At 40.4% G+C, this 15404-nt stretch overlaps 1 protein-coding gene across 1 annotated transcript in view; it reads left to right on the forward strand.

The window, feature by feature from the left end:
• The window catches only part of cntn3b (contactin 3b), a 122851-nt gene that overhangs the window by 20939 nt on the left and 86508 nt on the right, over positions 1–15404 (forward strand). The window contains exons 2-3 of the mRNA XM_066663425.1: positions 1367–1504; positions 11355–11490. Coding sequence (XP_066519522.1) covers positions 1450–1504; positions 11355–11490 — 191 coding nt within the window. The 5' untranslated portion in view covers positions 1367–1449. The remainder of the gene's footprint in view (positions 1–1366; positions 1505–11354; positions 11491–15404) is intronic.

The following is a 15404-nucleotide window of genomic DNA, read 5'->3' on the forward strand; positions in this document are numbered from 1 at the left end:
GGTCCCAACAAGAGGACATGTCTGGGGATAAGGGGATGTATGGTCATGTTGTATGGATTTACATGGGGGCTCCAAGCCCCTCTAGCATACACTTAGCTTGGGCATATTTACCACAGGCTCATGTGCTGCTGCTTCAGAACACCTCTTCATTTTATGTGTTTCTTTGGCGATGATAGAAGCTGGCATTTTACGATAATTGAGTTGGCTCATTTTGAGGGGTGTGACATGTCTGGACATACAGTCTAGCTGTAAGCAAATGCCCAAGAAAAAATACGGTAACTAGACTCAACAGCACAGCGCACAGTAGCAAAGAGGCAATGTTTACACAGACCTCATCTATTAAAAGGTGAAGGGAAAGCTTTCGAGGTCAGCTGATGCAAATCTACCTGATTTTCGAGAGACTGTAAATTTGTGTTTGTTTTTTCATGGGGAGCTCGACAAGCAGAGAATAATTCAGCCGATGCTGAGCCCCTTAACCTGGCAATCTGAGCGCTGTGTATTCTCTAAGAGGCTGAGGTTAAGGGGGTTCCAATTACAGAGCACTTTAAAGAACAAGGCTCCAGCTCTTTTCTATGGCTCATAATCAAAATGTCATCTCGCTATTACAGCCGCAGCTCTCTCACTCTCGCTATGTAGTCTTTCAAACCCCAGAGCAATGAGCTTTAAGTCTCTCCAATGTTCTAGATTATCTGTTTCGAAAACTAGGAGAACCTGATATTTCACATCTCTCTATCTTTTTGGATCCATACTGTTATAGATGAGTCTCCAGAGTGGAGCAATCACTTCTTTAACAAAAGGCTAAATCATAGATTTGTTAATAGAGGGCATAGTCTAAAAAAATCCCCTGTTCAGTGTATGTGTACATTATGTCTGTGTCTGGAACACCTTTCAACTCACACACTGTGAAACAAGACCACACCATCAGTTTTCTATAGACTGCCTAAGTCAGAAAACATGGGATAAAACGAGTCATTCTGATTCTGCTTCACTTCCTCAGTTTCAGAGACTTTAGAGTTGCCCCACCCACTCATCTGACTCTCTCCAATCACAGTGCTGCACTCATGTGAAAGAGAACTGAGTGAAAACGGCTAGAAACAAGAGTATCTGCTCTTCGCGAGTGGCTCATTATCATTTAAAGGAACAGGGCTGTTTAGACAGGGGGAGACTGCTGCTCTGGGGTTTGATCTCTGTGGTATTTTGACTGAAGTAGATCACAGATATTCCATTATCACCCAGAACTCTGTTCACTAGTGGAGAAGGGAGAGAACCTGTCCTGTTTAAAGCAAAAAAGACAGAAAATGCTTGTCATATTTAGGCCAAAATGTCTCATTTTAATTATTTCTGTAATTACTTTTCTTTCCCACAGATTATCCATCTTGCATTCAAGGGAAAAATTGTTCCATTCACAAGCAATTGGATGAGAGTCATATTCGCCCTTGGCAACTGAAGATGACGTTACTATGGAAACGGCTACTGCTGCTATCAATCATGGGCTCTCTTGCAGGTAAAGCCTCTTCCTCATGGTTTTATTCAAAACAGCATTTGTTTCCTTCGCGTCTCTCTTGTTGTTTTTCATTTTCCTCTCAGGTTAAATGCACATGCTCCGTCACGTAACGCCGTGTTTACTGTAATTGAGGGAAGAGAATTGAACTGTAATCTACACGTGTGGATATATAGCACCGGTGACGAGGCTGAGAGGGCGTTCTAAATGACGAGGTGCCGTGACTAGATTTACTCCTACAGCAGAATGTGTTTGAACTGAGGGGAATAATGCTGTCTCTGCAAATATTATTTACAGATTTTGCTGTGGAAAACTCAGAGCACAGTTCATTCATTGTTATGGATACGAAGTACAAACTTATTTGTATTTGAGGAGATCTTTCTCTGGAGATAATATATATGAAAGAATTCACTTGCATAAAGATGAGAAAAGACAAAATGTGAAAAAGGGAAATTGGGATTTCTAACAACTGTGGTGTATAAATAAACAGCAATAATAATGTCTTTGTTTGAATGATACGATAAATCAAGCTCAGATCTGCTGTTTGTATCCATCCATTCTTTGTATGGACAGCTCGACACTATGGGTCTGAAAGGATATAGATCTGGATTGAGCCTAAACTGAGAAAGGAAATGGGCACAGAAATGTAAAAAGCTCCACCAGTCATTATCACTTACTTTATGTTTTAAAGGCTTTAACGTGGCTTATTTTAGCATTAATTTGGACATTATCAGCTTTAGCTATAATTAGACTCCAAACTCACACATTTTTTTTTCTCAGAGAACAAAGTAAATATCAGGACTGTGGGGCGACTATCAGAGCGCTGTAGCCTTTTAGAGAGTGGCTGTGCTCACAGGGCTTCTTTCTTGCATGATTTAGATCCTTGGCTCTGGCTCCAGCTTTGAACAAGAGCTTTGAAACTGATTAGAAAAGCACTTTTTCTCCATCTCTGCCCTTCACCCATTCGTTCTGGGGCCTTTCACATCCCGGCTCCCTGGGCTCTCCTGGGACTCGGGCCCTATCTGTGGACTGGGGACATGTCAGAGATGATTATCTGGAACTTTGGGATGGAGCAGCGTCTGTGTCTCCCTAGGAATCTCCGCCTCTGTACGCCCTTCTGCACTCATGGGATTAACAGTGAATTTCATTCCCTCTTTATTTAGACGCCAGCTGAGTTCACGGCTTGAAAGCAAAGGTTGAATCCTTTGTGAATCAAATGGGCATTTTATTGTGATGAAGTGTCAGACACCCTTCTACAGTGTTTAGGACGGTGAACAGGATTTTAGAGACCCAGTGTGAATTAAGTGAATGCACTCTCTATGCTGCCAAGCAGGAAGGGTAGCACCTACTTTCTCAGAGACTGATAGCTCTACTGTAACTATTTAGGTTGCTACTATAGCAATGCTGTTGGAGCTGGACACATTTGGAGGAGAACATTAATACAGTACACTAACATGTTAGCTAGTATTTGAAAGAGAGAGATGGCAATTATTTACAAATCAGAAGTTCCCCCTAAAGCTTGTGTAGATATCAATGGGTCAAGCCTTGAACTAAAAGAAGGCTTAACAATAGATTTTATACAATGTCAATGGCATTCAACCATGAAAACATGATTGAATGCACACTGTAAAAAAAGTGCTTTGTTTTTAGTACATTACTGTGAAAAATTATACACAGAAATAATAGAATTAACAGTAAAAAACAAACAAAAAAAGATGGTTTTGTACGGAGCCCCTGAAGGGACATGGTGAGAATTTATTTTTAAGGAAAAATCTCGTGAGCACCACTTAGTAAGTCATGAGCACAACTTTGCTTCTCTGTCTGGCAACATGGCAGTGAAAGAGAGGACTTGCTGTGTGACAAGTTTCAGAAAGTGCTTCCTTGAACAACACAAATCAAAACCAACCCCACTCATGCCACACAGACACACACAAATACAAAAAAATACATCTGCCACAACACAATTTGGAAAAAAAAAAACTCAAATAAGTGCTGAAAATCACAGAAAAGTGGGAGAAGCTAAATGTACTTGGAGCTCCCTCATTAGTCCCAGCTCCTCCCTGGCCTTGGCCATTTGCACCACTCATAATGCCTTGTGTATTTAACAGTGACAAAATGTTAAATGAATAAAACAATTAATAAAGCCAAGATTACAAAGCAGGCTTTTAAGTCTGTGAGGATATTTAAGTTTGTCTAGTGATTTAGTGAATTATTTATTTTGTCCTGAAAATAAATGCATGTCACTGTTACAGAAACAGCATTTAAACTTTTTAGTTTACAGTGTTTTACTCTTTTGCACTGTAACAACTGCAGGCACTGATGTATATCTGTGATGTTAGTGTGATGTAGGTAGGAATTTATCACTGCAGAGAACACAGATGCATGGCTCCAGAGTCCAACGCAAATTGCATGCGGATGTGAGCTGCATGTGCTGACCCACTGCTGGTCATGGCAAATTGTATGTAAACCAAAAGTGGCCCACATATTAAAAATGTTAATTTGGACACACAGCATAAAAAAGACGCACCTCTGGCAAAGCTGTCACTCTGCTGGTGACTGCAAGATGGATGTGAGCTAAAAGTGACCCAAAAGGCCTTAGCTTAAGTGTGTGTGTTCCGCCCTAATACAGTTTTTCCATATACAGCTACTTTAAATTGTCCCATTATATTGCATGGTCTTTCGTGGAGATTATGCTAGCTCTGTGTCCACAACTGAATATGGGTGCAAATTAAAGAGGACATATTATAGAACAGCTCTCTTGTTTATTGCATATGTACATAACTTTGTGTGATACAAGACCACCCTGTTTTCTTGTGGGCTGCCTACATCTGAAAATGTGTAACAACATGAGTCATTCTTATATTCAATTGCTTTTTATGTGGAATGTAGAGAGTTTAGAATCGCCCCGCCCCCTCACCTGAGTCTGCCCAATCACAGTGCTAGACCCATGCTGAGAGTGGTTTAATGTAGCAAAACAGACACGATGAGCACAGAGAAAGAGTACTGTGTAAAAACAGAGAAATGAGAACGGAGAAGAAATAGTACTGAGTCGGGGTGAACAGCGAGCGACTCCTTATCAGTTAAAGGAACAGGTGCTAAATACGGCTTTTCTGAACAAATTTGTTTAGGTAGGTGGGGAGAACACTGCTGTGAGGTTTGATCATTGTGGTGTTTTGACCAAAGCAGATCACAGATATTTCATTAAGACACAGCAATGTGTTCACTTGTGGGAAAGTGGGAGAGTATGTCCTATTTAAAATAGCTGACTTTAGTCACTGTAATGGTTATCGAAAAAAAGGGTAGACACGTAATATACAGCCAGTCCAATCAGACTGTTATATGATCACATAAGAGATAAACTGCCGTAGAAGTTATGTCAGCGATGTGAGAAAAAAAATGACCAAACCAGTGAAAGGGATTGGGAATCTCTGCAGGGAGAGAGTGCTGAAGCGAACATGGCTCACAGGTGGAGCTTGACAAGTGAGTTGGAAGATAAGGTTTGAGAAACAAAGTCCCGTCAGTGGATGTCATGCCTCGGAAGTGCGGCAGAGGTGATCTGCACACTACGATATCAAACATTTCCAGATCCCTTGATTTCTACAAACAGCTCAGAATGATATTCTCCCAGCTCCTACTGTGGTGCTAAAGACTCACGGGTCCCCGAATCCTCCCTCCGTTCGTCAGAAAGAAAATCTGCTGAGCTAATACTTCACTAAGCATGTCCTTACATAACTCAGCGTCACAGGCTAAGGATGTTCCGTTCATTATCTATAAAATGCAGCAATTCATGCATTCTTGCAAACACCCTGCAGGGCCGCAGGCTCCAGAGTTTCCCTTCATGCTGTTGAGCAAGGTAGTAATGTCCTGGTTGCTCAAGGGGACTGTTGGTACAGCTCTTCTCTCAATGCCCAGTTCCTTGGTTCTCAAGTTCTGCAGCTTTAGAAACTGTGGATTTACAGAAGAAAAATACTGCTCATTCATTTGATTGTAAATGTGTCAGTCTAAACTCGAACCAAACCAGGACTAAAATGTAGCAATGTTTCATTTTATTTTTTGGTCCAGACCAAGGGAACTGATGTACTGAACACAGAGGTTTAATCTGAGTCTGGGTTTGGGCTAGTGTTAATGTTAGGATACACTGGGCGGCCATTATTATATAACCTGTGAAAGATGAACTATATTTCATACCCATCATGTTAATCCCATGAATGATCTAATCTCATGAAAAAAATACCTTGACACCAGGCTGGCAGAGGTCAGCTGTTCATGAAAAAGATTAAAAGATAGATATTTTTTAAGATTTTGTATTTAAACTCAATTATTTACAGCTGAATATATAAATTATAAATTATTCTAGAATAAAAGCCTTTTGTAACATTTGATATATTTTTAAACACCCTTCTTTCTACATTGTTTCTGTCTCAAGTGATTTAGACAATTTTAGAGTAAAACTTTGAACACATTTAAATAAGTATGCCACTATTCATTAATTCATTCATTAATTCAATCATTGATGTCTGTAATCACTTAGTTCAGGTGGGTCTGGAGCCTACTTGGGAACACACCCTGGAGGAGTCACCAGTCTTTCACAGGGCGACAAACACACACACACACACACACACACACACACATTCGGTCACACACTCACACTTCTGATCTGCTACACCACCTACCAATGTGTGTTTTTGGAGCGTGGGAGGAAACCGGAGCACCCGGAGGAAACCCACGCGGACACGGGGAGAACACACCACACTCCTCACAGTCACCCGGAGGAAACCCATGCGGACACGGGGAGAACACACCACACTCCTCACAGTCACCCGGAGGAAACCCACGCAGACACAGGGAGAACACACCACACTCCTCACAGACAGTCACCCGGAGGAAACCCACGCGGACACAGGGAGAACACACCACACTCCTCACAGACAGTCACCTGGAGGAAACCCACGCAGATACAGGGAGAACACACCACCCTCCTCACAGACAGTCACCCGGAGGAAACCCACGCGGACACAGGGAGAACACACCACACTCCTCACAGACAGTCACCTGGAGGAAACCCACGCAGATACAGGGAGAACACACCACACTCCTCACAGACAGTCACCCGGAGGAAACCCACGCGGACACAGGGAGAACACACCACACTCCTCACAGACAGTCACCCGGAGTGGGACTTCAACCCACAACCACAAGGTCCATGAAGCTGTGTGACTGACTACCTGCTGCACCAGTATGTAATTAGCGTGTTAAAAATGATCATTGTTGGTATCAGTAATAATAGCATTTTTATTATTATTAGCAGTAGCATTGTTTGTGTTAATGTTATGTAATTATATATCGAGGAATTAGTGAGTTAAAAAAATAGTCTGCAAGAACTCACAGACTTGAATGAACACCCACAAACAGAACATCCCACACACAGCCGAGACAGGAAACACATGCTGTAAGTTACATAAGACATATATTTGAGAGCCTTATATAAATATTGATGTCGTGAGGTGATCTGTGAGGTGAATCTGTTTTCAATAAAGATTGTAACACAATGCCAGTACCCATTCTCCTCTTAAAGGAAATGAGAGGGAGAGATCTGATGGGCTCTCACCATATCACCCTTTACCCTGTGTGATTCTAATAAACTAATGTCACTGGTAACCTACTGCTTTGAATTTTAGATGCAAATCACTTCAGGAAACTTGTAAATGATTCTTATACTCAGTTCTCCACTCACTCAACTCACTCACACACTCAACTAACTTGCTCAGTCACTCAGTCACAACTCCCATACTCCCGCATATTTACTTACATAACTAATCACTCAGTCACCCACTTAATCACTCACTCAATCTTTTGCTCAATCACTCACTCTTAGGAAACACACAAGGGGTGATAAATCTCATATCATCATCATCATCATCATTTTCTTTTCCGCTTCTCCATTTCAGGGTCACGGTGGTAAATCTCATATATTGTCTCAAATTTTTTATGCACTCACTCACTCAGTCACTCACTCACAGTGAAACAAAACAAAGGGGTGTATATCTAACATTTTGTCACTGTCCAATTAAAAACATATATCTCCCAAAATAGTAACTTTACAGGAGAAGGAAAACACCTTCTTAGCTTTCAGTGGACATCAATGTGAAAAGTTTTTATTCCAAGCAATTTTGGAGCATTTCTATTGGTCCATTTATAGTGAAATTTTCACACAGTGTGAAGGACAGCTTTTGTGTTCCAATGATGTAGTAAACTAATCATCCAAAAAGGTTGAAATACATGTTTTAAATTGGACAACAACGATGTTTTCTAATATACATATTCACTTACAAACCTTCATGTCACAAATCTTCGTGTGAGCGATTAATTATTTGTCCTTGTTTAGTGTGAGTTGCATCAGCATCACCAGCACCCCTCCAGGATCAGCTATAGGGCAGATGCAGCTTTCAGAGCCAGGCCCTGCCTCTGCTTCCCAACAGTCTGCATGAAGCAAGAGTCTGACTGATGTAGACAGAGCATCATGTTTTTACCTGCCCCTGCTAGGGTTGCAAAGGTGTGGAAAATGTCTGATAAAATTTCCAGGAAACTACTGGTAACTTTCCGTAGGAACTTTAGTTCCATGGAAATTTTGTGAACTTTAGGAATTTATGGGTGTTTTTTGGAAGTAATAGGAAATATTGATTAATTTAAAGGCACTATTATTATTATTATTATTATTATTATTTATTTGTCAACAGCAGTCACAAATGCATAAAAATACAAATAAAAGCTATGACACCTTTGATGTCATATTTGATGCATGTGGCATTGTTCTGTTAAATAAAATGACAAAGTGTACAATCACTAAATATAATGGTCTTCAAAATGTTAAATAAATAATTTCTAAGTATTAATTGAAGTTATGTAATAACATACGACTGCTTCACTACGTCAGCTCGCTCCTCCGCGCTGGGTCATTCCTGTTGATCCCCACATTCAGAGCTGTGTTCGGCCATTATCAAACCCACCGAGCCTCCTGTTTTAAAAAACTTGCTCCCACCTCCACCCCATCTCCACCCTTTTCTCATATTAATTTATCCAATGGGGGTCCGGCTTCATACACATTCATAAGCCACACTGAACTCCTCCCCAAGACTTCTGAATTCACCTCCCTGTTTCAGCCTCTAGGGGTGTGGTCCGTACTAGCAAATTCTTGGTTACAGAAACCCATTGAGACAAAGAAATATATGTAGCTAGCCTTGGTAAGCTGACATCTTGCTAGCCAGGTAAACTAGTCTCTTACATGAAATTGCTCATAAAACTTTTCTGATTTAGCACACAGCAAGCAACTGTGAAATTACCCCTTGATTTAATATTTGCTTAAATGTTTCAATGCTATTACTGTCAATAAAAATATGAACCTCATCAACACTTACCTGACTTTAGATAGTCCTTTGGTCCAAATGGGTGTTTTCAGAGTGTCAGGTTTTTAGAAATCATCTGGACATATACTGTACATGTGATGGAGGAATGAACAGTGAATGCAGAGGTTGTGGTCCCAATAGCCCTTCAGTGTGTAATGTGCCATGGGCCTGGGATTGAGGAGCAGCTTTGCTATTCAACTCTTCATATCATATCTAATTATTTTAGCCAAAATTATGCTTCAGTATATATTTTACCAACTATATGTAAGTTTCTCACCGTTAGCTTTGAATATTCCCATTTTATTCCCATTAATTACCTGTTAATTCCCACAGTAAACTTCCCAACTTTGAAAATGTTGCAGTCCTAGCCCCTGCTGACAAATATGTATATGTAACACATTAGTGATATTAAAGTGTACTGTTTTTAGCCATTATGTGAAATTCTATAAACTCTGGGATGGCACTGTGACGCAACAGGTTGTGTTTAAGGCATAAGTGGAGGCGGATGAAGGACACTGATGCTGGATACATATACAAAGGTGTATTTAATGAGTGTTGAATGCAAAAAAAAAAAAAAAAAAAAAAAAGACTATAGAAATAAATGAGAGAACGCAAAAAAAAGCCTGAGGTGATGTGTCACACAAATAAACAACCACAATCACTGACAAACACAGGAGCCATGCTTAAAAACCCTAGGGAACACAACACCTGGACAGCGATCAGAGACACGTGACAAAGACTTAATGGAAGCAACACGAGGACATGGCATGACACGTAGAACCCAAAAAACACAGAAGAAATGAGGAAACACAGAACATATCAGGACAAATAGGACATAACAGAACAAAAAGGATGGAAATTATGACATAATGATGCTGCCACACAGGTTTGATCCTTGCCTGAGGTCCCCAACGCAGGGTCCTGTGGGATGCTGCTGGTAAAAATGTCCAAGCTGACCTCTTTATTCTCAGGTACAGCTGAAAAAAGCCAACTGTGTCTACTCAGACTCGGCCTCTGTGTGTAGTCACATGTATAAACTACCAAGCAAGCAAATACTAAAAGTACATCTGCCATGGGCCATGATTTCGGGCTTTATTTTGATCACGGCCCTAAAAGAAGGCCTTAAGCATCCCTTACGGGCTTCTTATGGGAAAACTTTAGCCTTTAGATGTTTTATGCAACAAGCCGTATTGTGTTGCTTCTCGGCTTCAGTTCTACACTGCACTTCAGGGCACAAGTCCACAACTGAGGAGTATGTCAGTATAAATAAATCTCACCATAAGGAAAGAGACTAATCCAGGGAATTAACTATTTCGTAACAACATAGGCATGATTTAACTTAGTAACCTAAAAAACAAATGTTCAAGCAAGTTTTTATTATTATTATCATTATTATTGGGGGGGGGGGGGGGGCATGAATTAGTATTTAATAAGTTTTAGAGAAAGAGCTTTGGTGCAGAAGCTGTTTTTAGCTGTTTAAGTGCATATCCAGAATGTATTTATTGGTCAGTGAAATCAGATGATGATGATATGTGAGGGATAACAATGATAGTGAAAATAGTAGTAGACTACAGTCATCTTTTTACTGCACATTTTCAGGCATTGTCAAATATGTTTCCTCAAAGCATGGGAAAGCAGCCACTTCTTTTAGATCTGCTGCTAATACAACATATTTTGAACTAAACACGCTTGGAGGAAAACACTAACTCCACTGTTAAGTTACAGACACAGTTACAGTTAGGATGCCCAACACTTACAAACCAAGATGTTCATACTAAAGCACGAGTAGATGCAATGCACACATTGGATAGTATAATGCTTAAAAGGTGTGCGTGTGTAATCTTATTGCATGTAAATCTGGCAGAAGATAAAATATACATTATTAGTGTTATGTGACAAGGAACTCCAAACGTTTGACTGGTATTCTAAGCAGACGCTTAATTGGCCATACATCATGGCAAATAGAAATGAAGTTCCGTTATTAAATTATTGCTGAATGAATAAAGCACAATGAACCATAAAATTTGCTACACTTTGGAATAAATGAGTGCTATATTTTAATGTTATGGTCCATAACTCTAACACGGAATGTTCACTAGTATGGGAGCCTGTCTCTGTGAGGACTCTGGCTGCAGCTCTTCTGCTCCTGTCACTGTCTTTAACAGTAGGTTAAGGTCACACATCCTTGTGTCAACACTAAAAAGGTGAAAAACCTCAGAGAGACTCTGCACTGAAAATAATCTGTTGACAGAGGTGATTCAGTGCCTCTCTCTAGTGGTTCAACTGGACCCTGAGCCCAGTCCATGGGAGAAAGCTTGGTTATACTTTCCTGCGGGTTAAAAATCAGTGTTTCACAGGGTGTCGTGCTCACACCAGAGTGGGCTAGGTTTGTTTTGTGTGATGAGAACATTTGACGCTATTAACAAATTAATTTTGTTTGTCATTTTCAGCTCATGCAGAAGATACACTTTTCCACGGTCCAAGATGGAGAGCAGAGCCCACCGACCTGATCCTCCCGATCCACTCCTCGAGTCAGGAGACTGTGCTCACCTGTGAGGCGTCTGGAGTCCCTTCTCCTCAGTACAGGTAAACGACTATCTCAAAAAAAAAAAAAAAAAAAAAAAAAGAAGGCTATTTCAGACCATTCATAACTCAAAGGTGTTTACAAAGAGGTAACAGTTCAGTACCAACCAATACACACTGTGTGTGCTAATTTGAGCCTCTTACTAAAATATTAAAATTATTTTTAACTGCCATTGCAATGGTACAAGTATTATTTAATGTACGTGTACATGCTCTACATGCACAGGTTTGATGTTTGGTTTTTATAAACTGCTAATTCTCTCTTGGCAAACACAGCTCACACTGCAGTATAAAGACATGTCCTTTCATGCACCTGAAGCTGAAGTGGTCCCTTAAATATGGCCAGGGGTCCATTTTTTTCCAGAGCAACTGAGAATTCAATGGGGTTTTGCACTCAGCTGGATCTGCAGCAGTAACGGACTTGTCCGTCACCATATTTTGTGTGATTTTAGTGGTAGATTGTTCTCCAGCCCATTATTCGCTGGTAGTTTCCATGTGCAATTTTTTTTTGCATCTTTAGTTACACTTTTACTCAGTCACTGCTATGATTTAAAATGTAGTGAAGCACAATACTTTATGCAAAATAAATAAATGCAAAGTAACTTAAATTACAGATGTACTTAAAAAAGTACAAGTAAACTACTCAATTACAGTAACGTGAGAAAATGTATTATGTTACTTTATTGTATGTTATTTATATATATAATACAAAGTTCTAGCAATCAGATATCAATAATTGACTATAAACAGACATGTACAGTATATTATTAATCATTTAATACCTTACCAGAAAGTAAGCCTCACTCCATGTCCATTCTGCTAGAGACCATTTGTGACTGCTTGGTGCTTGTGTGATAGAGTTGAGTGCTTTGGTTTTGGCAGTGCTTCCTCTGGGAGATCGAATGGAAGACTAATAGTGCTGATTCCTATTGATTTTCCAGGCTGAGTGGTGATTTGTTTGTCCCACCATTTTTACCGCTGTAGAGATGTGGTAACATACCGTCATATGGGGCACTTCTTCCCTGCAGCTTCTAGTCTCTGACCCACTTACTGAGCGTTCTGAATGCCAAGATCTTCTGGTTTTATTATGATTTTTTCATAGTGCATCGACCTGGCACGCTAAACGACTTAATCTGAATATTATAGAAGTGGCACGTTCAATACAGGAGTGGATGCTGCCGGTATAGGCTCATTATTTTCTAGGGTCTCAGCGCCAGCTTGGGGTATTAGTGAAGCCTGATGTATTAGCCTCACCCTGAGAGTAATGTACACTTTCAATGCAGGGGGAAAGCGCAAGAAGAAATGGCTTGGAATATAGGAAGGATCTAAATGACTTATTTGTGCTCAAGATTCCAAGATATCGTGCCGGACTTGTCCCCGGAGGGATGTCTGGCCTGGAAATAGCAGCTGGCTGCTGCCTCAGTAGGGGATTGTGTTTCAGAGCTTGGGTCAGCATCATGCAAATCCTCCAGCATGAGCTTCGGGGAGGTTTGTGTGGTGATGGTGGTGGTGGTGGAGGGGGGGGGGGGGGTTGGGTCTGGGAGACTGCTGAGGAAAAGGTTGGGGGGAAGAGGAGGAGACAACCTTGCGAGTGACATTCCATTAAACGCATACACTCCCCACTCTTCTCCCGAGAACACAAGCTCAGCTCAAGCGAGGGGCACATGATTATACTCTCTGTGCAAAATGAGGGGCTTTCAGAGTGAATCTAAAGCATTACACTAACAGGCACCGAGCGAAAACAAAGGAAAACAAGCCCAAGCCTCACCGCCGCTCTTCAAACAGAGGAAATGGCTCGGATTTTGCACTCTAATTAAAACGCTCAGCTCCTGGTTTATTTATGAAGACTTTGGTAAACACTGAGATGAAATAGGATGCAGCCACTTGTGCGTATCAAACACATACGACAGCCAGCTCCAGACGCAGAGACCTGGTTACTGTGAAATATACCTGAGAATTTCACATATTGCTATTATAAGGGGAAACGTTAACCTTTTAATGAATGTTAAAGGAGCTAGACTTTATTAATTTATATTTATATTCACATTTAAAGCAACAGTAGGTAACGTTTGTACCTTAAAATGAAAGCTTCAAAAGCATTGTGATGCTTACCTACCCTGTGATACGGAGAACAGAGCCTCTGTTGTTGCTATTACAGGGTCAGCACTGCAGAAATGACACTATGTACTTTTTAGAGGAGGGTAGGAAAGCACTCGCTTCCCCCACCTTGATTTCAGGACATTGTTGTAAAAGTGGATTACACTTTGCAACTGTAGGGAGAGCTCATGGAGGAGGAGCATGTAGCAAAACTGATTATTCCAATTTGTCTTGGATTGTTTCTGTTGTTTTTAAAGGCACTAATAAAAACGTGTATCTCTAAAATATTCATTTCAAAGGCGAAGGAAAATATCTTTTAATTTTCAATGGAAGTCAGTGGTATTCCAAGTAATTTTGCAGCATTTCTATTGGTCCATTCTTCATTACATTTTTACACTATGTTTAGGACATTTGCTGTTTTCAAATGATGTAGGAAACTTAAAGTCCACAAAAATTATGATATTTCTGAGTCATGATATATTTCTATATTGCTTATAAGTGTTGCACAGACTGCCCGGGCCTTTAACAATAGAGCTGGCTGGCACGGTGCTGTGTGATAAGGGGAGGGATGGGTCATCCCACCCACCCAGAGAGAGTGAGGCCAATTGTGCTCTCTTAGGATTCCCAGCCTTGGAAGGCTGAGCCATCGCTAAGGATAGGGCCAAAGCTTAGACGGCTGTTGCACCATTCGTTTTAATTGTAAATGTAAAGGGCAGCTTGTGTTCTCAAATGCTGTAAGAAATCAGACCGCAAAACTCTGACACACCCTGTCGTTTCCACTGGTCTTGTACACGGAGCATGATAAATCTGTGCTTGGCTTCTCTGTGTTGTGAAATTACAAACTGCAGTGTCAACACTGATAGCTCATCGCTGCTGCTGAATCAGTTGGAGCTGGGACTGATTTGAAAGTTAAAAGCCAGATAAAAGGAGGAGGAAATGGGGGAAATATGTCATGGCACGGCTCACTTTGAAGTCAGCAAATATTTGAAAGATCCTTCTTTTTTTTTTATTTCCACTTCAAGACCATTAATCTTCCTTCAGTGAAAAGCCTTGCACCTACTGTAGCGTTCCACCGATGACATTGACATGAAGAAATATACAATTCCCACTTCTTAAACAATCATTAGGATGATGTCAGGGGAAAAAAGAAAGAGATTGTTCGATAATGTTTAACCAGATCTGCTGCATTTTTGAGAAATTGTGTATGCCAGCAGAATCCCTCTCCGCTGTCCAGAAAACTCATGGAGAAGATCTGTTTAAAAGAACAGTAGGTGGTATATTTACTTTAAAATTACAGCTTCAAAATCAATGAGATGCTCCACTTCAGCCTCTGTTCTTGCTACTCCAGGGAGCCCAGGTCTAAATACCAAAACTTAGTGTTACTTTAAAATATCTTTAACATTTCTCCTAGACATTGATGAGATCAAACGGAGACATGTTGAAGATTTTCTCCTCACAATGTGGACACTTCTGTAAAGTTCCACACTGGGCTCAGAACATCTTCAGTTCTGAAGCTGTGAGTACTATCATCTGTTTCTGGACAGAAGTGTCTCATGTTGCTTTTTGTCTGATGCTGTTTCTTCATTATTAAATACAAATCACTTTCTCCAATGATCTTTTTGGTGTCATAAAACTGCCACTAAATTGACACCTTGTGGTCTGGCGGTAGAGACTCTACACTAAACTCTACTACCCACTCTATGGAGCATAAACAGGTCTATTTAGGGACTTCAGAGCAATGTGATTCTTCATATTGTGAGTTGCAAATTATTGAAAATGTATTAGGTTTACAAATATATTTATTTATTTATTTTATTATT

The sequence above is a fragment of the Hoplias malabaricus genome, chromosome 3 (assembly GCF_029633855.1).
Source record: "Hoplias malabaricus isolate fHopMal1 chromosome 3, fHopMal1.hap1, whole genome shotgun sequence".
Taxonomy (NCBI): Eukaryota; Metazoa; Chordata; class Actinopteri; order Characiformes; family Erythrinidae; genus Hoplias; species Hoplias malabaricus.